Below are 27486 nucleotides of genomic sequence, written 5' to 3' on the forward strand. Positions count from 1 at the left end.
TTCCATAGACAGAGAACAGAAGAGCATAGGTTCATATCGCACTGATGCCATGTCACAATAAAAAAGACGTGTAGCATGATTAAAGCCTATCTGTGGTTGGAGTCCAAAAAAGATAACCCAAAAAAAGCTAGCAGTGTTATTAAGTCTTATTGAAACATTCAGTGAAAGTTAAGATATATAAAAATAATAATTCAAAGTAACCTAACATTTCCATTGTCAAAATGTTAATAACATTTTCTCAGAACCTCCCTGCAACATAAAAATAAACGTTCCCAGAACAGGCAACACTTTCACTGCTGTTTTCAGGAAATGTATGACTTCGTTCCCACAACTTCCAAGGAACCAAATGTGCTAGCTGGGCATGTAGTGATTCACAGCTCTGAGACATTGAAAACCTGGGCTGGGTGGGGTGTTCTAAGGAGGGAAGCAAAGGCCATGTGAGGACTCCCAGGTTGCGTCCTGATTGTCCACCCTTCTCCCCAAGTGTGCACTTCTCATCATGAATAAAACAATCTTAGATTGATGTAAGTATTGGCTGGAGAGAGATTCCACCATTTTTTCAATTCTTGACTGGAAGTGTGCAAGTACACACTTGGATAAAAGGGCAGAGAATTGTGACGGAGCCCCAGTCTCTAGGGGTTGTCTTCACTTGTTATTCCTCCAGAATCACACAAACTGACACACAGCTAAGTGAGGGCAAACTTGGGAGAATCTCAATTGTATATTCGTGATCTAAGGACGGAGAACACAAGGATTTAAGGAAATACAATTGAAATCCAACTTAACTTATTGGATAATGCTGTTAAATCAGATGTTTGGTCTGACTTTATGGTAGATGGGACTAAGATCAAGTGTTTTCGAGGCTGTAGTCATGGTTGCACTTCCTTGCAAAATACGTAATTCATTAAATATGGGGCGGCAGGTAGCCTGGTGGTTAGTGCGTTGGGTTGCTGGATCGAATCCCCGAGCTGACAAGGTAAAAATCTGTCGTTCTGCCTCTGAACAAGGCAGTTAACCCACTGTTCCCCAGTAGGCCGTCATTGTAAATAAGAATTTGTTCTTAACTGACTTGCCTAGTTAAATGAAGGTTAAATAAAAAATGTATTCTATTAGCAATGGTGTAAAGTACTTAAGTAAAAATACTTTAAAGTACTACTTAAGTCATTTTTTTATGTATCTGTACTTTAATTTACAATTAATATATTTGCTAACTTTTCCTTTTACTTCACTACAGTCAAGCATCGATAAAAATGTCACCAGAATAATACCCTCTATTTATTGAAAAGGAGCATCGAGATCACCTTGCACTTTCACAACCCTGTAAAGTTCATCGTAACGTAACTCATCTGTAGCCTAATAAACTGCATTGGGAGGACCACATGTCATCATGTGACTCCAAGTTTACTTTATTTTGATGGTTGTTATATCAATATTTCCACTGCCATTTCTCTGATCTGGCGGACTCACTAAACACAAATGCTTTGTTTTTAAATGATGTTAGAGTGTGACCCTGTCTATCTGTAAATAAAATGCAAATTGTGCCGTCTGGTTTGCTTAATATAAGGAATTTTTTATTATTTGTACTTTTACTTTTGATACTTAAGTATATTTTAGCAACTACATTTACTTTTGATACTTAAGTATATTTAAAACCAAATACTTTAAAACTTTTACTCAAGTAGTATTTTACTGCGTGACTTACTTTTACTTGAGTCATTTTCTATTAAGGTATCTTTACTTCTACTCAAGTATGAGAATTGAGTACTTTTTCCACCACTGTCTATTAGTATGGATTTTAAGGATGTTTTCTTTGACCTTGAGTTCAGAAAGGGGATCAATGGGAATTGATTATAATGTGGCCAGTTTGGCCTATGTGCACTTGTAAAAAAAACAACATTACAAAAGGGGATTCTAATGATTTTAATGATTCCTATGTTTTGTCTAGACGGGCCAGTCGAGGTGGTGGGAGCAGGAGATCCCCATGGAGGGAGCAATTGCCAAGGGCGAGCTGATCACCCACAACCTGACGGAACTCATCAAGCCCGAGGCATACCTGGTCCGCCTTACCCCCATCACACGCTTCGGAGAGGGAGACTCCACAGACAGAATCATCAGATACAGTGGTGAGCAGAAATCATTCTGTCTAGTTGGACTGTACATAATAGATGCTGTGTATGCTCACAATTTTGTATTGTAGTATACTAATGTACTTGACCCTCAGCATTGTACAGACTATGTTCTTCAGTAGGGACTAGCATGGCCATGTATGAGCACAATTGAGTATTGTATTGTTGTATATTGTACCCTCAGCATTGTACTGTAAAGACAGAATGTTCTTCAGTAAGGACTAGTGCCATATGTAACATGGGCATAATGTTCTATGTAGACCAGGGGTGTCAAACATATGGCAGGCTGGTTTGCTTAAAACAAAACAAAAAAAATGCGGGGGGGACGAACTCAATATACTTTAAAATGACCAAAACCAAATCTGTGTCAAAATGATAATGGACCTACATTCATACAGTTTCTCGACTGTGTCCAGCTCGCTAATAATCAACTAAAGGAAAGATGGAGAGTCAGTGAGTGTCAACAATTACATTTTATAAAATGGATAGAGGACTATGTTTTTGAAATTTTGATGGCGTGGAAATGTAACACATTTTCAGTGTGGCCCTCCGGACCTCATTGAAGACCATATGCGTACCCGGGAGAAAATGTATTTTGACACCCCTGATGTAGACTATTAGCATTGATTACTAGGTCCTATCCTAGCCCTGTATGGATGTTGTCATAATTACACAGTCATGTAAACATGGCTTGAAGAAAATATCACAGTAAGAGCCACTCAGACGCTGTCATATTTTGTGAGTATTATATGATAATAGGGACCCCTACTGGTTGGGAAAATATAATTACATAGGTCACTGACTGAGTAAAAGTGTTCATATTTAAAATGAGGAAGTAAAGCATTAAAATGAAGTCGACGGGCAGACAAACTTAAAAGTATCAGGAGTCATCTATGAAGGATTTCAGCCGAGGGTACAAACTTAAAGGAATTGTGAATTAAATGCAATTTTAATGTAGTTGGGGGGTGGATTTTAATTACCCATCTGTTATTACTGGTCTTTATGTAGACAACTTTCCACACCAGAGAATAATCATTTTCTATTTAACTAGTGTTTATCTATCTTTCACTCTCATTTACTGTTTTGTCTCAATCCATCCTCTTTTTGGTACATTCTTACAAAGGGAATGAAAAGAGTCACAGAAAATGTCTGCCCAATCCACCTGTTCAACAAATGAACTCCTTTCAAGACTGGACAAAAGGCTGCGGAATTAGAATTACAGCCTGAGCATTGCTTTAATGCTTCAACACCAACACAGATGGAAGCCCTTGTAGTGTAGCACTACAACACAAGAAACAATTCTGTCCAGGTTTTAAGACCTCTTTCTCCCAGGCATGAATAGCCTGGGTCTATGCTAGTTCCACCCTTTGAAATCCACGCCGGGTGCAAACCTACAGCTGTCAGCCCTAGCATGTGAAGTATGCACGCACGCACACAGCCAGCTAGTTCCACCCCATAGAAACGCAAAAGTACATTCTGGTGACGAGTTGCTCTGACTAGCAAGCAAACACAACAGTTCACTGACCTTCTGCACTAATTAGATGCTTCCAGCCTATTTAATCTAATTATGTGTTCTCTACGCCCAGGTGAGGTGAGGTAATAGCAGCACTAGAGTGCATTGCTCTCCATCCACCTACTGATTATCCTGTTCTTAGGGGGGAGTATGCTATATGTTCCATTTCAGAGGTCTGAAACTCCCGGCCCTCGGCCCACATCAGTGCTTATTTGTGGCCTGCAGACCTGTAGTTTGAGACGATGCTATATGCTGTATCCATGTTATGGTTGTTGTCCATACTGACAGGCACGCCTGACTTGACATTTTAACCTCTACTCTACGGTCTCCTCTTAACTGTCACACCCTGGTCTTAGTATTTTGTGTTTTCTTTATTATTTTGGTCAGGCCAGGGTGTGACATGGGTTTATTTTTGTGGTGTGTTTTGTCTTGTTTTTTTTGTAGGTATTGGGATTGTGGTATAGTGGGGTTCTCTAGGAAAGTCTGTGGTTGCCTGAAGTGATTTTCAATCAGAGGCAGGTGTTTATCGTTGTCTCTGATTGGGAACCATATTTAGGCAGCCATATTCTTTGAGTGTTTCGTGGGTGATTGTTCCTGTCTCTGTGTTTGTTTGCACCAGATAGGCTGTATAGGTTTTTGCGTTACGGTTCTTGTTTTGTATTGTTTGTGTTTATTCGTTTATTAAACATGTATCAAAATTACCACGCTGCATTTTGGTCCGCCTCTCCTTCGACGGAAGAAAACCGTAACAGAATCACCCACCACAAAAGGACCAAGCGGTGTGGTGACAGGCAGTGGCAGCAGGAGCAACAAAGTCTGGATTATACAACTTGGGAGGAAATAGACAGGTGGGCGGTCGACCCAGGGAGAGAGCCAGAGCCCGCCTGGGATTCGCTGGAGCAGTGCGAAGAGGGTTATAGGAGAATGGAGTTGGAGAGATGAACACGGCGGCGTGGAAGGAGGCCCGAGAGTCAGCCCCAAAAATGTCTTGGGGGGAGGGCACAGGGAGAGTGTGGCAGAGTCAGGAGTCAGACCTGAGCCAACTGCCCCTGTTTATCGTAAGGAGCCAAGGAGGAAACCAGAGCCGGTGTTGGAGGTGAGCGAAGCAGAGACTGTGAAGGAGGTAATGGGGAAATTGGAGGAGAGAGTTATGAGGGAGTTGCTGTGTTGGTGCATTAGGCACGGAATTCGCCCGACGGAGCGTGTCGGGGATTTGATGGCACCTGGGTCAGCGCTCCATACTCGTCCTGAGGTGCGTGTTAGTCGGCTGGTGAAGATTGTGCCAGCCTAAATCATGCACGCACACCAGGCCTCCTGTGCACCTCCCTAGCCTTGCACGCCTTGCACGCCTTCACGGTCCGGTCCATCCTGTGCCACCTCCACACACCAGCCCTCCGGTGGCAGCTCCCCGCACCAGGCTTCCTGTGCGTGTCCTTGGCCCAGTACCACCAGTGCCAGCACCACGCACCAGGCCTACAGTGCGCTTCGCCTGTCCAGCGCTGCCAGAGCCTTCCTCCTCTCCAGCGCTGCCGGTGTCTCCCGCCTGTTCAGCGCAGTCAGAGCCTTCCTCCTCTCCAGCGCTGCCAGAGTCTCCCGCCTGTCCAGAGCTGCCAGTCTGCAAGGAGCTGCCAGTCTGCAAGGAGCTGCCAGTCTGCAAGGAGCTGCCAGTCTGCAAGGAGCCGCCAGTGCTGCCAGTCTGCAAGGAGCCGCCAGTGCTGCCAGTCTGCAAGGAGCCGCCAGTGCTGCCAGTCTGCAAGGAGCCGCCAGTCTGCAAGGAGCCGCCAGTGCTGCCAGTCTGCAAGGAGCCGCCAGTGCTGCCAGTCTGCAAGGAGCCGCCAGTGCTGCCAGTCTGCAAGGAGCCGCCAGTGCTGCCAGTCTGCAAGGAGCCGCCAGTGCTGCCAGTCTGCATGGAGCAGCCAGAGCCGCCAGTCAGCATGGAGCAGCCAGAGCCGCCAGTCAGCATGGAGCAGCCAGAGCCGCCAGTCAGCATGGAGCAGCCAGAGCCGCCAGTCAGCATGGAGCAGCCAGAGCCGCCAGTCAGCATGGAGCAGCCAGAGCCGCCAGTCAGCATGGAGCAGCCAGAGCCGCCAGTCTGCCAGGATCCGCCAGTCAGCCAGGATCTTCCAGATCCGCCATTCAGCCAGGATCCGCCATTCAGCCAGGATCCACCAGTCAGCCAGGATCTGCCAGAACTGCCAGTCAGCCAGGATCTGCCAGTGCCATTTACAGTGCCTTGCGAAAGTATTCGGCCCCCTTGAACTTTGCGACCTTTTGCCACATTTCAGGCTTCAAACATAAAGATATAAAACTGTATTTTTTTGTGAAGAATCAACAACAAGTGGGACACAATCATGAAGTGGAACGACATTTATTGGATATTTCAAACTTTTTTAACAAATCAAAAACTGAAAAATTGGGCGTGCAAAATTATTCAGCCCCCTTAAGTTAATACTTTGTAGCGCCACCTTTTGCTGTGATTACAGCTGTAAGTTGCTTGGGGTATGTCTCTATCAGTTTTGCACATCGAGAGACTGACATTTTTTCCCATTCCTCCTTGCAAAACAGCTCGAGCTCAGTGAGGTTGGATGGAGAGCATTTGTGAACAGCAGTTTTCAGTTCTTTCCACAGATTCTCGATTGGATTCAGGTCTGGACTTTGACTTGGCCATTCTAACACCTGGATATGTTTATTTTTGAACCATTCCATTGTAGATTTTGCTTTATCTTTTGGATCATTGTCTTGTTGGAAGACAAATCTCCGTCCCAGTCTCAGGTCTTTTGCAGACTCCATCAGGTTTTCTTCCAGAATGGTCCTGTATTTGGCTCCATCCATCTTCCCATCAATTTTAACCATCTTCCCTGTCCCTGCTGAAGAAAAGCAGGCCCAAACCATGATGCTGCCACCACCATGTTTGACAGTGGGGATGGTGTGTTCAGTGTGATGAGCTGTGTTGCTTTTACGCTAAACATAACGTTTTGCATTGTTGCCAAAAAGTTCAATTTTTTTTTCATCTGACCAGAGCACCTTCTTCCACATGTTTGGTGTGTCTCCCAGGTGGCTTGTGGCAAACTTTAAACGACACTTTTTATGGATATCTTTAAGAAATGGCTTTCTTCTTGCCACTCTTCCATAAAGGCCAGATTTGTGCAATATACGACTGATTGTTGTCCTATGGACAGAGTCTCCCACCTCAGCTGTAGATCTCTGCAGTTCATCCAGAGTGATCATGGGCCTCTTGGCTGCATCTCTGATCAGTCTTCTCCTTGTATGAGCTGAAAGTTTAGAGGGACGGCCAGGTCTTGGTAGATTTGCAGTGGTCTGATACTCCTTCCATTTCAATATTATCGCTTGCACAGTGCTCCTTGGGATGTTTAAAGCTTGGGAAATCTTTTTGTATCCAAATCCGGCTTTAAACTTCTTCACAACAGTATCTCGGACCTGCCTGGTGTGTTCCTTGTTCTTCATGATGCGCTCTGCGCTTTTAACGGACCTCTGAGACTATCACCGTGCAGGTGCATTTATACGGAGACTTGATTACACACAGGTGGATTGTATTTATCATCATTAGTCATTTAGGTCAACATTGGATCATTCAGAGATCCTCACTGAACTTCTGGAGAGAGTTTGCTGCACTGAAAGTAAAGGGGCTGAATAATTTTGCACGCCCAATTTTTCAGTTTTTGATTTGTTAAAAAAGTTTGAAATATCCAATAAATGTCGTTCCACGTCATGATTGTGTCCCACTTGTTGTTGATTCTTCACAAAAAAATACAGTTTTATATCTTTATGTTTGAAGCCTGAAATGTGGCAAAAGGTCGCAAAGTTCAAGGGGGCCGAATACTTTCGCAAGGCACTGTACCTGCCTGAGCTTCCTCTCAGTGCTGAGCTTCCTCTCAGTGCTGAGCTACCCCTCAGTCCCGAGCTACCCCTCAATCCCGAGCTGCCCCTCAGTCCCGAGCTGCCCCTCAGTCCCGAGCTGCCCCTCAGTCCAGTGGGGTCCTTGGTGAGGGTTACTAGGCCAAGGTCGGCGGCGAAGGTCGCCTATCTAAGGACGCGATGCAAAGGGACTAAGACTTTGTTGGAGTGGGGTCCACGTCCCGTGCCGGAGCCGCCACCGTGGACAGACGCCCACCCGGACCCTCCCCTATGGGTTTAGGTGTGCGGCCGGGAGTCCGCACCTTGGGGTGGGGGGTTCTGTCACGCCCTGGTCTTAGTATTTTGTGTTTTCTTTATTATTTTGGTCAGGCCAGGGTGTGACATGGGTTTATTTTTGTGGTGTGTTTTGTCTTGTTTTTTTTTTGTAGGTATTGGGATTGTGGTATAGTGGGGTTCTGCAGGAAAGTCTGTGGTTGCCTGAAGTGGTTCTCAATCAGAGGCAGGTGTTTATCGTTGTCTCTGATTGGGAACCATATTTAGGCAGCCATATTCTTTGAGTGTTTCGTGGGTGATTGTTCCTGTCTCTGTGTTTGTTTGCACCAGATAGGCTGTATAGGTTTTTGCGTTACGGTTCTTGTTTTGTATTGTTTGTGTTTATTCGTTTGTTAACGTTTGTCAAAACGTTACCACGCTGCATTTTGGTCCGCCTCTCCTTCGACGGAAGAAAACCGTAACATTAACAGTGTTTAAGGTCCTGTGTGGTGCAACTACGACATCAGGACTCAAACGGTCGCGTTGAAGCAGTGACACACAGTTAACCCATCAGTGTACAGTTTTGGGCCCATGGTAAAGCACATTTTATTGTATACAGGAATGTCTATACTGTGATGACCAGTATGAGACCCTTATACTTCTCATACAATTATTTAGGCTATATTAAACTCTCCAAATACAATTTATACAACCACATTGGTAAGGGAATGTTTGTAACTTAATGTACGACTATTCCCTTACTCCCCTATTAAGACTGACTTGTGACTTATTGAGATTAATATTCATCTTTGAATGTGCCTGTTGGTTCTCCTTTCAATGAGTTTGTCTCATAGAGATATTAAGCCGGCAGTTACGACCTGTGGCAAAGGTTGAGTTGTGTTTGTTAAACAATGTTTGCAATGGCTGCAGTTCAAATGCATGCTCGGATGGTGCCAAACAAATTGGCAAACCAATGGAGGAAAATATAATTGCTCAGTCATCTCATACTATAAAATAAAATAAAATGTTCTCCCGTGATACAACATTGTACAATGATTTGCAGTTTATCTGACAATCAACAGATGATTCTTCCAAATGTATCTGACCTGAAACGTTTAATCTCTGTCTGCATGAGTTGCATCAAGATTACACAAAGCACACTAACATCAAATGACCTCTTTTTGCATATTTGTTAATTTTATAAACCAGAACCTGGATACTGTTTTAATCACTACAGTTTAAAATCTGAGGAGTGCCTTGAATTACTTTTGGTTACACCTGTGTAGCAAGACTTTTCACTGTAATTACCCTTCTAACAACATTGTATTAACTTGTTGAATAGTGTCTTAATAATAAAGGAGTCTTTTTGCACCAGGTATGGTTGTTAAACATTTGCCAGATGTAAGTTATACATTGATGTAAATATTATACATTTGTTTTATTATACATTATTAACTGCATTTTAATTGCATGAGGAAATATCAATGAGCTCCTCCAAAGGGCACCTACAAACTTATTCCCAAACTTTCCTGGCTTTGTTTATTCCTTGACACTGTACACTGGCTCTTAAACTAAGAAATTACACTGAGCTTGATGACAAAACCATTAGTTGGTTTAGCATCAGATAGGCTACTGCTGTACATCATTATTACATCATCATCATTGCTTGGTGAAGGAGGCCTTTGAAAGCAAGCTAGACAGGGAGATTATTGCAAGTAGCCTATATAGGGAATACAGCAATAAGTTATTGCACTGTTCAGATTCATTGTCTTATATCAGATTATTTTATTTTTTATGTAACCTTTATTTAAGTAGGCAAGTCAGTTAAGAACTGGGCCAATTTTGCGCCGTCCTATGGGACTCCCAATCACAGCCGGTTGTGATACAGCTTGGAATATAAACCAGGGTGTCTGTAGTGACGCCTCAAGCACTGAGATGGAGTGCCTTAGACTGCTGTGCCACTCTGTGCCACTCGGGAGCCCAGATAGATCTTCTATTCTGCCAGTATTTCTGGAGGTTGACCATGTGCATGACTGTTACGGATACCATTATCCTGTGTGTGTATCCTGTGTGTGTGTGTGTGTGTATCCTGTGTTCTTTTCTCTCCTTCTCAGGTGAAAATCATCCCTCTCCAATCCGTCACCAATCCAATCATCAATCAGAAGACACACCTCCTCCTGTTTCCTACCCTAATCATAGTTCCTTTCCCTTGGTTTAAAAACCCCATCAGTTGTTTGCTCTAGAGCTCAATCTCTCTGTAAATGCCATGTCTGTAGGTCTCTGTGTTTCACTCTCTCTTTGTGTATTAACCTATCTTTTGTTTGAGCACCTCCATAGCACTTTGTCATCACCTGTGAGTATTGTTTTTGGTTATGGTGTTTGTGTTTGATTGCTGGTGGGAAAAGGGGAAACCAAGACAAGTCGCCCATGGGGATACACTACCCGTAGGTAGACTTTGTTAAATACACTAGTTAGAACTGGGCGGACCACCCACTGTATTTTTGGTTAGTTAGTTAGCTGTTGTTAAAATAGGCTAGTCTAGCTAAGGGGTGTTTTTAATACTTATTGTTTCTTTCCTTGGGTCCAGCTCAGCCCCTTTTCCTGCTCCCTCCTTTACCGTGTGTTTATTAATAAACCCTGAGTTTGACGGTAGATTTCAGTTGTTGTGGTTATTTCATTCACACTTTTACTTGGTCACTATTATAATTTGCATGAGTTATGTTACGGGTCTCATTACCATCCCCCTAGACTGTCGGGCCAAAAGGGATCCGTAACAATGACAACTACCTTAAATGTGTCCATTAGCTTGCTAAAGTAATTCTTAGCTAGTCACTTCATATGAATAGGAAGCTAACCTGTACACATTCAATGCTGAACACCAAATGCTTCCTCCATAAGCTAGCTAGAAAGCTTCTTTAGCAACATTATTTTATCACAATAAAGCCGCTAGCGCAGCCTGTTCTGCCACGAATCAGTAGCTTCCCGTCAGCTCATTTTCTGCTGCACTCAACTGACCCCAATGTTAGTGGTAATTTTAGCAGGGCCTAGCCACAACTTTGTTTTTATTTTCTTGAAAATTGAATTGGAAAGTACTAAATCCCTGTCATGTCATTTTTCTACCTATTCTGCCTATTTCATAGACAGTCAAACAAGGGCGAAGTGATATAAAAAAAATAGGAACTATGTTTTCATTTTTGAATGGCAGATGCTCTGTAATCCCCACATTTTGTTCACCTACCAACCAGTAAGAATTCCGGCTCTCACAGACCTGTTAGTTTGTCTTTAAAAAGCCCTCCTGTTCTCCACTCATTACTTGTATTAACTGCACCTGTTTGAACTCGTTACCTGTATAAAAGACACCTGTCCACACACTCAATCAAACAGACTCCAACCTCTCTACAATGGCCAAGACCAGAGAGCTGTGTAAGGACATCAGGGATAAATTGTAGACCTGCACAAGGCAGGGATGGGCTACAGGACAATATGCAAGCAGCTTGGTGAGAAGGCAACAACTGTTGGCGCAATTATTAGAAAATGGAAGAAGTTCAAGATGATGGTCAATCAGCCTCGGTCTGGGGCTCCCTGCAAGATCTCACCTTGTGGGGCATCAATGATCATGAGGAAGGTGAGGGATCAGCCCAGAACTACACGGCAGGACCTGGTCAATGACCTGAAGAGAGCTGGGACCACAGTCTCAAAGAAAACAATTAGTAACACACTACGCCGTCATGGATTAAAATCCTGCAGCGCACGCAAGGTCCCCCTGCTCAAGCCGGCGCATGTCCAGGCCCGTCTGAAGTTTGCCAATGACCATCTGGATGATCCAGAGGAGGAATGGGAGAAGGTCATGTGGTCTGATGAGACAAAAATAGAGCTTTTTGGTCTAAACTCGCTGTGTTTGGAGGAAGAAGAAGGATGAGTACAACTCCAAGAACACCATCCCAACCGTAATTTTTTGGGGATGCTTTTCTGCAAAGGTGACAGGACGACTGCACCGTATTGAGAGGAGGATGGATGGGGCCATGTATTGCGAGATCTTGGCCAACAACCTCCTTCCCTCAGTAAGAGCATTGAAGATGGGTCGTGGCTGGGTCTTCCAGCATGACAGCGACCCGAAACACACAGCCAGGGCAACTAAGGAGTGGCTCCGTAAGGAGCATCTCAAGGTCTAGCCAGTCTCCAGACCTGAACTCAATAGAAAATCTTTGGAGGGAGCTGAAAGTCCGTATTGCCCAGCGACATCCCCGAAACCTGAAGGATCTGGAGAAGGTCTGTATGGAGGAGTGGGCCAAAATCCCTGCTGCAGTGTGTGCAAACCTGGTCAAGAACTACAGGAAACGTATGATCTCTGTAATTGCGAACAAAGGTTTATGTACGACATATTAAGTTCTGCTTTTCTGATGTATCAAATACTTATGTCATGCAATAAAATGGAAACAAATTACTTAAAAATCATACAATGTGATTTTCTGGAGTTTTGTTTTAGATTCCCTCTCACAGTTGAAGTGTACCTATGATAAAAATTACAGACCTCTACATGCTTTGTAAGTAGGAAACACTGCCTATTTTGCAGGTTATCAAATACTTGTTCTCCCCACTGTATGTACAGTAGCATACTAGCATTGCACCTTTCGATTCCAACGTGCAGTGGCACTGCGTACAATTGTGTTCTCTGGATAACAGCATTCAAGGCCCGAGGACATGCCTGGACAGCCACTTCAGTGTGATACACTGGATCATCTTTCGTAACCACAAGTGTTGGTTAGAGTTACAGTATGTGTTTTTCTCTGAGCAACTGTAGCCTCAAGAATTGTGTTTACTTGTTCACACTGTAAATATTGTACAGCAGCTGTTTGATACAGAAAACAAGGATATTCAGATGGTCTCAAGAAGTGACGCCTACAAGAGAAAAGCAGAATGTACAAAAACATGTATTTTTTATGTACGCTTACGAAAATGTTATTGGTGCAACTACCTAAGTCTTCCAGATATGTAGTCTATCCTACACGGCGAGCGAAAGAGATGCACCAATTTGAATCTGTATTTAATTAACGATGTTGATAAAATGTGCGTTTTCCATCGTCGCCTACCAGCCTATTTCCTCCCTACACCCCTCCCTGCCTCTGTAGTCCTAATTGCTGTCTTGCTGTACCGAGTGCACAGAGCCTATCAATTAGAGTCAGTGCTAATGCAGAGCATGTTTTCAAACTAGCAGCATCTGCTCCTCTCCACCAAGGCGACGTCCTCCTCACTCAATTTGGAAACAGCTGGGTGGTTTAGTAGTGGGGGAAGTGGAACTTCCCAATGCATAATTGGCTTCAATATTGCAGCTCTGAAAGGGGGAAAACTATGTAAAAAAATGGGCAAATAATGAAAATCTGATGTGACTTGTCACAAAACCACCCACCCACACCTCCATATTATACAGTTGCCTAAATGACAATTTGATGCCGGCGCATGCATTTTCATATTTTAATCCTCAATATGAAATAAGTCAACGACAGATTTGTACCTTGTCAGCTCGGGTGTTTGAACTTGTAACCTACCGGTTACTAGTCCAATGCTCTAACCACTAGGCTACCCTGCCGCCCCTCCTTCTGTTGGGCCGCACTGATCAGTTACACCACCAAATGGACACTCAGTTTACTCTAGTGCAGATGGCTCACCATTAAAGTTTACAGCCTGAATACATCTCCCAAACTCCTACTGTGCTTGAAGAATGCTTTAGATTAGTTTCTGGGAGTTGATTGGTTGAAATTGGGATCAATTTCAGGTCAACTATCTCCACGGCACATTGTTGCGAAACCTCTGCCCGGCATGCAGTTCTGATCCCTCAGTGGGATTGGGGAAGGACTCAGCCGCTGTTCCTGGCGAGCGCAGATAGGGAAGGTGGTGAATTAAATTAAGAAAGATGCAGGTCTGTATAGTTCACTTGAGCATTGTGCTTCCTCTCTTCCATTAGACCTCTGCAGTATATAAGCCCTCTCTCTCTCCAGATGATAAGAGGGAATGATGGCACCTCACTACTCCCTTGTACTTTGCCGCAAATTAGACTGCGGGGACAAACAAAGTAGTTATTCATTTCTATATTTCCACAACACATTTAAAGAGAGTAGAAATTAAGTCTTAAACGCAGGCATTCCTTTCAGAAGTTTGAACACCTAAGTGATTTACGTCTCTTGTTTTTTCTTTCAGCACCAGTCAACCCTCACTTGAGTAAGTATCACTCCTATGAATGCTATGACTACCTTAGGCATTTTGATCGAAATACTTAATAAGCCAAGCCAACCATAATGTTTTAGTTAACACAGGCCATAGATAAATACAAAGAAGTGAAGAGTAATGCACAGTTAATTAATGTTAATCATCAATCGCAATACACAGGTCCTTAATGTCCAACATTATTACCTATTAATACATTCTTCATAATGCATTTTAAGCCCCTTTTGTAATCTGTAGTAGCATGTTTGAAAATGCATAACATCTATTTTTCCTGACCTGTGCAGGAGCATCTAAATGTATTCTCTGTGTGTCTTCCCCACCAGGAGAGTTCCAGTGCAGCTTTGAAGATGAGGCCGTGTGTATGTTCACCCAAGACAAGACGGATGACTTTGACTGGACCCGACACAGCGCCGCCACCAGAGACACCAAGTACACCCCCAACACCGGGCCCAGCAGTGACCGAGCGGGCTCCAAGCAAGGTTAGCACACACACAAATATACACACACACACATGCACACTCTTACCCAAGAAACTAATTTCAACTAATTTCTCCATTCTGTTCTGCTCTCATCTAGTGGACAATGATGGGATGACATATCAGGAATTGGTTATTGCAAAATCGCATTGCTGATCATTTGCAACTAACGTTGGTACTTTCTAAATTTGATCGCCAAATCTATAATTGTTGTTTGACATTTCTAAGGGACGATGTATACAAATGGACTGGCTGACACCAGACCATGTGGCACAATCAAGCGTTTAACTCTCATTGAGTCCCACCACGTTAAAATACGTTTTTGCTTAGTTTTGAGTGATTGCGCTGATTGGTTATGACACTCATCAGTTGTAAAAGCAAGGGGGGCGGTTCTCGTGGCTGAGTGTGTGGGTATTTGGTGAGTAAGAGAGACACGGAGGAAAGCCATCCACTGTAAAAGCACAGCCCCCTTCATTATCAACGTTTCATGCCGACAACATCAAAGAGCCTCCCCAGACTCTAGAGTCAGCCTCAGTCTGTCACTTTAGCCATGCAAGTATACAAGTGCATTAATGTAGAAAACATTTCAAGAACATTTATGCAGGTGCATTGTTGAATGGAATCCATATTTGAAACAACGTTTGAAATGTACTTAGTATTCTCTACATCAGTGGTCACCAACCGGTCGATCAAAGCATTCCTAGTCGATCACCAAACATTTCTGTAGAAAAGCCAATGATGGCTTGGTGTTTTTATTGGTGTTGCACTGTTGGCGGTAGGTGCGCTTGATTCAGGAGCCCTGCGTACCAGGTAGGAAAAGTGTTACCATTTAATTTGTCTGAAAAGACAAACTCCACATACCCGGCGGACCGGGAGCTCTGTGGCTAAATCGAGTGAACGGTCATACAACTCGGAATTCCAAGTCGGAAACTTTCTAGCACTGACTTTCCGACCTGAAGATGATTTCACCTTGTTTTTTTTTGTTCCGAGTTGTCTTGAAAGCACCATGAACATCAGTCCAGTAAAATAAAAAAGGAATAATTTCAATTTATGCCCAGCTGTGCCTCGCAAGTGCTACACCAACTGGTCTATTTTGTTATAAAAGCTATAGTTTTAAAATATTATATGGTCTGAGAAGAACAATATTGGCAGGCATATAGCCAATATGCTGTGATAATATTTGAGGCCTACTGCACAAATGTAATTCCTACAGAACTGTTTTTAATTAGGTTAATGTTACATTTTCTAAGTCCAAAAATCTGAGCGGTAGATCTAAGCTTGCTTTTGACTGCGAAAGTGATCTTGACTCAGAAAAGCTAGGTGACCACTGCTCTACATGTTACCTGTGTCATTCCACCAATTCAGTGCATTTTGTGAAGTGTAACTTGGTCATTTCATCTTATTTTAACATTGTCATAAAGAACACTTTCAACTTCGTAAAAAAACTAGTTTTCCCATTCCAAATTACAAAGTGCCTATTAAGTGCCAAAAAAGGTTGACGATTTCTTCTTAAATCGTCCATTAAAAAGTCCATTGTGACAGGGGGAATGGAAACTTGTTGTGTGCAACAGGGAGTGGCAATTGAATGCAAGCTTCACAAAAATGTTTTTACTGTTAAAACATTTCTAGCCTGTCTATCTACGTGCTATGCCCGTCCAACTCAGTTTCCCATCACAAAAGACCAGAAAACGGCTATGAACCAGCTGCTTTTACTGTGATTTGATGATTAGATGTTATTTTAAAAAACAATAGTTTCACCATATTAAAATGAGAGTTAAGTTCACGTAACAAGGTTGACTTTAAAATCAGGGACAGATGTCAATGAATCACTAATCACATAAAAATCACAATAAAAAAAGATCTTCAAAAATTACGGTCAAAGCAACAAAATAACTAAGGCTTTACAATGATGGTGAAACTTGGAGAAGTTTTGGGAGTGGATGGGTTAAAATCTACCTTGAAGTGACACTGACAGGGTTGATGGAAGGATGTCAAAATGCTACATTTAGCAAGCCTTTATTCATGTTAAAATGATTTATTGAATTCTCCAGTCTAGTGGAAGGCTAGCAAATACAAATGTACCAAATATTAATAAAATGCAAATTCATTTCTTAAAAATCATACAATGTGATTTTCTGGATTTTTGTTTTAGATTCCGTCTCTCACAGTTGAAGTGTACCTATGATAAAAAATTACAGACCTCTACATGCTTTGTAAGTAGAAAAACCTGCAAAATCGGCAGTGTATCAAATACTTGTTCTCAGTGTATCAAATACTGTATATGATGCAGTTGTAATGCTTTGTTAGACTTGTCATGCGTGTGATAAGTTAGTTTTCTTTGCAGTTCCCATTTGTACATTTCTTTTCTGGAATTGGGTATGCTTCCCTGCTGTATAGTACCACTTCACCTGCCTCCATCTCCTCCTCCTCCTCCTCTTTGTGCTCTGTCTCTATAGGGTGTGTGTGAGCCGTGATGGACATCTGCAGCGCTGTGGGCAGCATTATGAAATTTGAGTGTCCAAGCCGTTAAAATAAACCAAATAAATGGTGGGACTACTCGGGATACATTTGTTTAAGTGTTTTAGGGCATTTTACGATGGATAATGTCATAAATAATGCATTGCTTTACAATGAAACACGAGGCTCAAAGTTTCCCAGTCCGTTTGTTTTTCTTTCAGTTCAAGTCATCTGCTTTTTGAATTCCCAACATAACTTGCTCTAAGAAGATGAAACTCTTTTTATCTGATTGGTATCCGCAGAGCAAGCCAGTTTTATGGATTGCACTGTACACAATTTCAACTTTTCATCTCCCTCGTCAGAAAATTGCAGTGCAGTGTTCAGAAAACTCTCCCGATACCGCAACAGTTTATGAACTGCTAACGGCATGTGCCTTAGCTACAGTTTTGTAGCAGTTATTATAGAGAGACTCTGCCGTTTGGTTTTCAATTCTAATGGTCTCTCAAAAAGTATGATGTAATGTTTAATCAGTGTTTTGCTATCATACGGTTTCTACATGGACATTGATTGTTGTTTTTCCAACATACAGGTTTCTACATGTACATTGAGACGTCTCGACCTCGCCTGGAGGGAGAAAAGGCTCGACTGTTGACCCCCACATTCAACGTCGCCCCCAAAAGTCCCTATGGGACTGTGACCGCCGCTCCCACCTACTGCTTTGGCTTCTACTACCATATGTATGGGAAACACATAGGTAAGGTGCCCCTAGTGAAGGGATCATCAACTATATTCAGCCGGGGGTGTTTTTTTTTCTTTTTTTTTCTTGAGCATATGGGGGCCGGAATATAGAGTTGAAGTCGGAAGTTTATATACACCTTAGCCAAATACAGTTTTTCACAATTCCTGACATTTAATCCTATTAAAAATTCCCTGTCTTAGGTCAGTTAGGATCACCACTTTATTTTAAGAATGTGAAATGTCAGAATAATAGTAGAGAGAATGATGTATTTCAGCTTTTATTGCTTTCATCACATTCCCAGTGTGTCAGAAGTTTATACACTCAATTAGTATTTGGTAGCATTGCCTTTAAATTGTTTAACTTGGGGTAAAACATTTCGAGTGGCCTTCCACAAGCTTCCCACAGTTGGGTGAATTTTGGCCCATTCCTCCTGACAGAGCTGGTGTAACTGAGTCAGGCTTGTAGGCCTCCTTGCTCGCACACGCTTTTTTCATTTCTGCCCACAAATGTTCTATAGGATTGAGGTCAGGGATTTGTGATGGCCACTATAATACCTTGACTTTGTTGTCCTTTAGCCATTTTGCCACAGCTTTGGAAGTACAGTGCCTTGCGAAAGTATTCGGCCCCCTTGAACTTTCCGACCTTTTGCCACATTTCAGGCTTCAAACATAAAGAAATAAAACTGTATTTTTTTGTGAAGAATCAACAACAAGTGGGACACAATCATGAAGTGGAACGACATTTATTGGATATTTCAAACTTTTTTAACAAATCAAAAACTGAAAAATTGGGCGTGCAAAATTATTCAGCCCCCTTAAGTTAATACTTTGTAGCGCCACCTTTTGCTGCGATTACAGCTGTAAGTCGCTTGGGGTATGTCTCTATCAGTTTTGCACATCGAGAGACTGAAATTTTTTCCCATTCCTCCTTGCAAAACAGCTCGAGCTCAGTGAGGTTAGAAGGAGAGCATTTGTGAACAGCAGTTTTCAGTTCTTTCCACAGATTCTCGATTGGATTCAGGTCTGGACTTTGACTTGGCCATTCTAACACCTGGATATGTTTATTTTTGAACCATTCCATTGTAGATTTTGCTTTATGTTTTGGATCATTGTCTTGTTGGAAGACAAATCTCCGTCCCAGTCTCAGGTCTTTTGCAGACTCCATCAGGGTTTCTTCCAGAATGGTCCTGTATTTGGATCCATCCATCTTCCCATCAATTTTAACCATCTTCCCTGTCCCTGCTGAAGAAAAGCAGGCCCAAACCATGATGCTGCCACCACCATGTTTGACAGTGGGGATGGTGTGTTTAGGGTGATGAGCTGTGTTGCTTTTACGCCAAACATAACGTTTTGCATTGTTGCCAAAAAGTTCAATTTTGGTTTCATCTGACCAGAGCACCTTCTTCCACATGTTTGGTGTGTCTCCCAGGTGGCTTGTGCCAAACTTTAAATTACACTTTTATGGATATCTTTAAGAAATGGCTTTCTTCTTGCCACTCTTCCATAAAGGCCAGATTTGTGCAATATACGACTGATTGTTGTCCTATGGACAGAGTCTCCCACCTCAGCTGTAGATCTCTGCAGTTCATCCAGAGTGATCATGGGCCTCTTGGCTGCATCTCTGATCAGTCTTCTCCTTGTATGAGCTGAAAGTTTAGAGGGACGGCCAGGTCTTGGTAGATTTCCAGTGGTCTGATACTCCTTCCATTTCAATATTATCGCTTGCACAGTGCTCCTTGGGATGTTTAAAACTTGGGAAATCTTTTTGTATCCAAATCCGGCTTTAAACTTCTTCACAATAGTATCTCAGACCTGCCTGGTGTGTTCCTTGTTCTTCATGATGCTCTCTGCGCTTTTAACGGACCTCTGAGACTATCACAGTGCAGGTGCATTTATACGGAGACTTGATTACAGACAGGTGGATTGTATTTATCATCATTAGTCATTTAGGTCAACATTGGATCATTCAGAGATCCTCACTGAACTTCTGGAGAGAGTTTGCTGCACTGAAAGTAAAGGGGCTGAATAATTTTGCACGCCCAATTTTTCAGTTTTTGATATGTTAAAAAAGTTTGAAATATCCAATAAATCTCGTTCCACTTCATGATTGTGTCCCACTTGTTGTTGATTCTTCCCAAAAAAATACAGTTTTATATCTTTGTTTGAAGCCTGAAATGTGGCAAAAGGTCGCAAAGTTCAAGGGGGGCGAATACTTTCGCAAGGCACTGTATCTCTCTATGTGTGGGAATACACTTCCCATTTACATAAAATCACCCACGTGCCAAATGCCAGTTGTGGAACAGTGCCTTAGTGCTATTAGGAATGAAATGTACACTATACAAAAATATGTGAACACCTCTTCAAATTAGTGGATTTGGCTATTTCAGCCACACCCGTTGCTGCGGGTGTATAAAATCGAGCACACAGACTTGTGATCTCCATAGCCCAATATTGGCAGTAAAATGGCCTTACTGAAGAGCTCAGTGACTATAAACGTTGCACCGTCATAGGATGCCATCTTTAGAGTGCGTTCTTTAGAGTGATAAATCATGCTACACCACCTGGCAGTCCGACGGACAAATCTGGATTTGGCGTATGAAGGAATAATGGTCTGAGGCTGTTTTTCATGGTTTGTGAGAGGCCCCTTAGTTCCAATGAATGGAAATCTTCTCACGACAGCATACAATAACATTCTGGATGATTCTGTGCTTCCAACATTGTGGCAATAGTTTGGGGAAGGCCCTTTCCTGTTTCAGCTTGACAATGCCCCCATACACAAAGTGAGGTCCATACAGAAATGGTTTGTCGAGATTGGTGTGGAAGAACTTGATTGGCCTGCACAGAGCCCTGACCTCAACCCCATCAACACCTTTGGGATGGATTTGAACGCCTGACTGTGAGCCAGGACTAATCACCCAACATCAGTGCCGACCTCACTAATTATCTTGTGGCTGAATGGAAGAAAGTCTCCAACATCTAGTGGAAAGCCTTCCCAGAAGATTGGAGGCTGTTATAGCAGCAAAGAGGGACCAACTCCATATTAATGCCCATGATTTTGGAATGAGATGTTCGACGAGCAGGTGTCTACATACTTTGGTAATGTAGTGTAAATTACAAGGATTAATGCAAATTCTGCATTGTAGCTAATTCATCAGGCAAATCTAGCATAGTGTGTTTGATTTGTTAAGTACACACCTGAGTGCTTTCCATTAGCATCTACTTGCAATCAAATCCCCTATTTCCCTGTTCGGTACCTCCCTGATGATTAGATAAGAGTTTGCTTACCACTCAAGTTGTACTCCCACCTTTCTTTTTTAATTCGACAACCACTCAGTAACACTTCCATAATGGAATATGTGAAGCCCCCCGGGCATTGGTGGAAATGGAAATTGAACACTACACAAGAAAAAAACTCACTATTTCTGGGTGTTTACAAACCTTCCATTTTGAATATTAATAACCTTATCATCCATCAAAATCTAGTCAGGCTCCCCTGCTTCTGTCGCCAAGGTTGCCTTCTCACACCCTACTCATGCCCTCCTGTTGTTGCGGTGTCAGACAGTTGCACCTGAGCGATGGGTGTGTCCTCTGACCTGCCAGACATGCCTGCAACTTCAATTTTCTGCTCCGCAAAGCTGTCAAGATTCTGAATAGGACGTGTCAACCTAATCCACGCAGGTCTCAATGGGCCCTCTCTTTCTCTGCTTGCTCAGCCTCAGAAACCAGTAGCCGGAGTCAAAAATGGCTGACGGCGTGTCCTTCTTTCCTGTCTTTCTTTTTTCATTGGTTTCCGTTAGAGAAAGAAAGGCAACCTGCAGAATGAGTGAGTGCAGAATGAGTGAGTGAGTGGTGGAGAGACTTTGAGTTCTCATTTGAAGTAGTGGGTATTTTCAGGGATCTGTCGTTGTTGCTTTTTGATCATCCAGTGAGATCCACTTAAGGCTCCCCTCACAGGGATGTAGCATATTGTAGCTGACGGCTCGTCTAGTTTGGCCTCTGAGCACTCTCTTTGGCATCTCCTCGTTTGCACTGGGGGAAAAAACACAAGATTTAACTCTCATGATCATCCCCTGAGAAATAAATTATGTTAGCAAATTCATACATTCCACTCAGTAAAAGCCACACTCAATAAGGGAAGGTTAATGTGTAGACCCCTTGAGACATGTAGTATTTGCAGTAATGAGCTTTTATGTGTTTTGTTAATAGTATAAGGTCATACATTAATGATGAGTAAAGTCTCAACACATAAGGATAAGTGCTGCCATGATGAGGCCATATATGATCGAGGATATCAGACCTGGGTTCCAATTGTACTTGAAATCAATCAATTCTTGATTGAGCTGGCCATGTTGTCCATAAAATGCATGATGTTTTCTCCTATAGGGGCGTTGAACGCGTACCTACGGCAGAAGGGCCACTCAGGCTCAGACAGTTCCTTGTGGAACTTGGTCGGGAACCAAGGGGACCGATGGAAGCAAGCCAAAGTCAACATCCACCCAATAGCCTCTTTCCAGGTGGGTACAACTCTTTAGGGAGGAGCAGTGGGTCACCAATGCAGAACTATGGTGACCCTAAGGTAAAAAACTGCCTTGATCTGTGCTTCCCCCTTATGCCATGTCTTATATAAACATTTGTCCTATATATTTTGCTACAGTATATGTTTCACAGAATAACTCATTGAGTTAGTAGCAGTAAGACATTTAAGCAGTTGGTGTAAACAAGTTTTGTTTTTGTCTGTCTTATCCCATTTTGGTAGTTGGTTCTGGAAGGAATTCGTGGTCCGGGTATAGAAGGCGATATCGCCATAGATGATGTCACCATTGAGGAAGGAGAATGTAAAGACCCTCCACCCAACAGTAAGTGCTTTTTTTTGTTTATACCTGGGAATTCATGACAACCATGGACCTATACATCATCCAGAACCACTCAACCATGAAGAGGCAAGGCTTATAATAACATATACATGCATATTATTCCTCTTGGGAACTAAAATTCAAGGACTGAGAGAGCTCTATTGTTAGCTCTCTCACATTTGCTCTCCAAGAGTACAGCTATGCCGCTATATTTTTCATTTTTCTTTATGGATGTTTCAGGTATCGTCAGTGAAATTACATTTTAGAGGGAATGATCGAACAGCTGCTTTTAAGTGTTATGCAAGACAGAAAATTTTACTGTCTTGTTGACCTAAAAAAGATAGATGTTTAATGCAATGGAACATTTTATTTTACTCATTAATTATATTACTTAAGGTAATGGCTTTTTGAATCATGTTAAGTATCCTCCCAAATGGAAGATATCAGCAACTCCCATGAAATATTAGACATTAGATGTTTTCTCACTTGTACACTTGAGACTGTTGGCTGGGTCTCTTTGCTGATAAACAAGGTTCAGTGAAAATACTACCAAAAAATGTACAAATGGTCATGTTTAATGAACCTCTTAACTGTTTGAGGAATTGTCTTATACTTCATGTACAGTTGAAGTCGGAAGTTTGCATACTCTTAGGTCGGAGTCACTAAAGCTTATTTTTCAACCACTTCACAAATTTCACTTATAATTCACTGTATCACAATTCCAGTGGGTCAGAAGTTAACATACTGTTGACTGTGCCTTTAAACAGCTTGGAAAATTCCCGAAAATGATGGCACGGCTTTAGAAGCTTCTGATAGGCTAATTGACTTCATTTGAGTCAATTGGAGGTGTACCTGTGGATGTATTTCAAGGCCTACCTTCAAACTCAGAGCCTCTTTGCTTGACATCATGGGAAAATCAAAAGAAATCAACCCAGACCTCAGAAAAAAATTGTAGACTGTACTTTGGTGCGAAAAGTGCAAATCAATTCCAGAACAATAGCAAAAGACCTTGTGAAGATGCTAGAGGAAACCTGGACAAAAGTATCTATATCCACAGTAAAACAAGTCCTATATCGACATTACCTGAAAGGCCACTCAGCAAGGAAGAAGCCACTGCTCCAAAACCGCCATAAAAAAGCCAGACTATAGTTTGCAACTACACATGGGGACAAATATTGTACTTTTTGGAGAAATGTCCTCTAGTCTGATGAAACAATACTGTTTGGCCATAATGATAATTATGTTTGGAGGAAAAATGGGGAGGATGGAAAATGATGTGGATATTGAAGCAACATCTCAAGACATCAGTCAGGAAGTTAAAGCTTGTTCGCAAATGGGTCTTCCAAATGGACAATAACCCCAAGCATACTTCCAAAGTTGTGGCAACATGGCTTAGGGAAAACAAAGTCGAGGTGTTGGAGTGGCCATCACAAAGCCTTGACCTCAATCCCATAGAAAATGTGTGGGCAGAACTGAAAAAGCGTGTGCGAGCAAAGAGGCCTTTACAAACCTGACTGAGTTACACCAGCTCTGTCAGGAGGAATGGGCCATAATTCACCCAACTTATTGTGGAAGGCTACTCAAAACGTTTGACCCAAGTTAAACAATTCAAAGGCAATACTACCAAATACTAATTGAGTGTATATAAACTTCTGACCCACTGGGAATGTGATGAAAGAAATAAAAGTGGAAATAAATCATTCTCTCTGCTATTTTTCTGACATTTCACATTCTTAAAATAAAGTGGTGATCCTAACTGACCTAAGACAGAGAATTTTTACTATAATTAAATGTCAGGAATTGTATGTAAACTTCCGACTTCCACTGTATTTCAGCAGTAAGTCGACAGCATACTTGTGGATGAGCTGCCTCTGAAGTATTTTGGTACTACATTGGGAGAAATCACACACACAATCACATCTACAGTGCTGTGAAAAAGTATTTGCCACTTTCAAATTTTCTCTACTTTTGCATATTTTGCATATAGTGTGATTGTTTGGGGATGCCTCAGGACCTGGACGACTTGCCTTAATAGAAGGAAACATAAATTCTACAGGAGAATGTCAGGCCATCCGTCTGTGAGCTGAAGCTGAAGTGCAGCTGGGTCATGCAGCAATACAATGATCCAAAACACACAATTAAGTCAAAATTTTGGAATGGCCTAGTCAAAGTCCAAACCTAATCCCAATTGATGTTGTGGCAGGACTTGAAACGAGCAGTTCATGCTTGAAAACACAAAAATGGCGCTGAGATAAAGCAGTTCTGCATGGAAGAGTGGGCCAAATTTCCTCCACAGCGATGTGAGAGACTGATCAACATCTACAGGAAGCATTTGGTTGTTGTCGTTGCAGCAAAGGTGGTACAACCATTTATTGATTGTAGTTGTTGATCAGAGGGCAATTACTTTTTCACACGGGGGAATTGGGTGTTGCATAACTTTTTAAAATAAATTTTAAAAAAAATTGTTATTTGTAAACCCGGGTTCCTTTTATCTAATATTAGGTTTTCATTGAAGATCTGATAACATTCCATGTCAAAAATATGCAAAAATAGAGATAATCAGAAAGGGGGCAAATAGTTTTTCATGGCACTGTACATGCCAGAGTCTCCTCCAGGGAGCAAGAGTATGGTCCTCCTCAGAACAACTAAAAATATTTAAATATGTTGAAAAGTCTTCCATAAATCAAACAGAATCGTACACGTTCCCCACACGTCATCCCATTAGCTCAATGAAAAAGGATCATGCTCCCTAGATTATCTAAGTCATCAGCTTTCTTTCTCTATCCCTACAGATCTAAGGTCACTGTCTCCTCCTACCACGCCCCATATATGGCAGTTCTTGGTCACCCTGACCCTGGTGTTTGTGGACCTTCAGAGGTGACCCCTCTCTCCCAGGAGGAGCAACCTGACGTGGCCCAACCCCCGTGGAAGAGTTTGCAGACGTGGACTGTCCAAACCCCAAAAACTACCAAAGATTCACTCCTTTTCAGTCTGCAGGAGAGCAGCAGCCCAGAACTGGTCCAGGGTGGAGCATGAAGGAAACAAAAAAACTCAGTTAATCCGGATTTTTCTGAAATATGCACAGAGTGCACTCCAAGGTCAAGATGGAGAGTCGAGTCCAGTTCATCATTTTTTCTGCAGCTGAAGCAATCGAGGCAGAGTATGGGTACATTTCTGTAAAGCACAAGGACACGGTGTGGTTCCATGTATCATTAAATGGGCCACAGAATGATGATAATTGATTTGTGTGGAAGAGTTTGATTTTATGTTAACAGTATGTTGAGAAATTTACAAAATTCGTTCAACCCACACTGACCCCGAAGCTATTTTCTCATGAATATGATAGAGGCTAGTATTACTCTGGGTTGTGGCTTTTCACCTCTCTTAAAACTTGGAGGCTGCCTATGGTCGGATTCATCAAAATGTGCATAAACAAACACATTTGCATACTTTCTACCCAGAGGCTAGAATTTGACTGCTTGGTGCATTATATGTATATCTGTAAGTCAATTCATCATAATTATTTCTTTGTCTGTTCTTTTTTCCCCCTTTTCTTTCTCTCTTCAAGGTTTGCGTAAGGTTGGTTTCATTACAATGTGCATACACTTGTTCGCTAGGTTACTCTGTTATGCAGTAGCTGAACTATGGTGCATTGTATGCCTCATGTGTAATCAACCTCTAGACTCCTCGTAGTCAAAGCACTATGAGATTGAGAACTTAGATCCTTTCGATGTACTGTAGCGGCTTCTCTCTGTCCCACCTGCCCTAAAATTTCAGAAGGTGATTTAATAAACAGGGACATGACACATTTCTTTCATTACGTAAAAGGGATTGACGAGGGATTATTGTGTTTTTCACTCCCTTAAGTACTCTAGGCTTTATTAACAATAGTAATTGCAATCAAATCAAACTTTATTTGTCACATACGCTGAATACAACAAGTGTAGACTTTACCGTGAAATGCTTACTTACAAGCCCTTAACCAACAGTGCAGTCCAAGAATAAGAAAATATTTACCAAGTAGACTAAAATAAAAAGTAACACAATATGAATAACAGTAACGAGGCTATATACAGGGGGCACCGGTACCGAGTCAGTGTGCGGGGGTTCAGGCAGTCGAGATAATCTGTACATGTAGGTGGGGGCGAAGTGACTATGCAAAGGTAACAAACAAACAGCTAGTAGCAGCAGTGTACAAAGGGAGGGGGGTCAACGTAAATTGTCCGGGGGCGATTTTGTGAATTGTTCAGCAGTCTTATAGCTTGGGGGTAGAAGCTGTTGAGGAGCCTTTTGGTCCTAGACTTGGCGCTCCGGTACCGCTTGCCGTGCGATAGCAGAGAAAACAGTCAATAACAAGCCCTTTATATGAAAGGTAATTGAGCTTCTATCCTCATCTCTCTTTTTTTAGTTAGCCATTATCTAGCTAAGCTTCTCGATTGGAGCCTTCTTTCTTCTTTCACCTCCTGACCGATCATAATTTAGTCAGGTCAAGTCATATGTGGTGCTTAAAGACCAGAGCAGTGTGTATTCCAATGCCCTCTGAATCATCCTCCTGTAACATACCTTACTTTAATGGCATTGGAGGAAATTCAAGCTCATTTGAATTTAGGTTGTAGTAGTTTGACTCGCTCTCCTTCTTGTAACTGCCAAGATTAACACCCGTTTCCAATAGAAGTCATTATTTTGACCTTTGATTTCAGCATGGCTCCATAAAGCACATAAAAATAGGTGCAAAAAAGAAAAACATTGAATGTCAACACGCTTTCTCTCCCTGCATGAGTTGCTCATTGATCAGGATACAGTTCCCATACAGACTTTCGGCAGTCTTTTGGAAGGTTACTTTATGAGCAGTCAAAAGAGCAGTTTTTGCATCTTTTGGTCATATCTCAACAGCTAGTCCTCTCGGGATAAGATAAGGCACTGCTGTCTGACATGAAATCAAGTGCCTTCAGACTTAGTGGAAATTCTCATGA

General features: G+C 42.2%; 1 protein-coding gene across 1 annotated transcript in view; it reads left to right on the forward strand.

Moving 5' to 3' along the window:
• Positions 1 to 25551, forward strand: part of LOC139383491 (MAM domain-containing glycosylphosphatidylinositol anchor protein 2-like) — a 240466-nt gene extending 214915 nt beyond the window's left edge. Inside the window, exons 11-17 of the mRNA XM_071128049.1 lie at positions 1946 to 2123; positions 13963 to 13983; positions 14313 to 14468; positions 17512 to 17676; positions 22044 to 22174; positions 22417 to 22516; positions 25306 to 25551. Of these exons, the coding sequence (XP_070984150.1) occupies positions 1946 to 2123; positions 13963 to 13983; positions 14313 to 14468; positions 17512 to 17676; positions 22044 to 22174; positions 22417 to 22516; positions 25306 to 25394 (840 nt within the window). The 3' untranslated portion in view covers positions 25395 to 25551. The remainder of the gene's footprint in view (positions 1 to 1945; positions 2124 to 13962; positions 13984 to 14312; positions 14469 to 17511; positions 17677 to 22043; positions 22175 to 22416; positions 22517 to 25305) is intronic.
• The last annotated feature ends 1935 nt before the right edge of the window (positions 25552 to 27486 follow it).

The sequence above is a fragment of the Oncorhynchus clarkii genome, chromosome 25, assembly GCF_045791955.1.
Source record: "Oncorhynchus clarkii lewisi isolate Uvic-CL-2024 chromosome 25, UVic_Ocla_1.0, whole genome shotgun sequence".
NCBI classification, from domain to species: domain Eukaryota; kingdom Metazoa; phylum Chordata; class Actinopteri; order Salmoniformes; family Salmonidae; genus Oncorhynchus; species Oncorhynchus clarkii.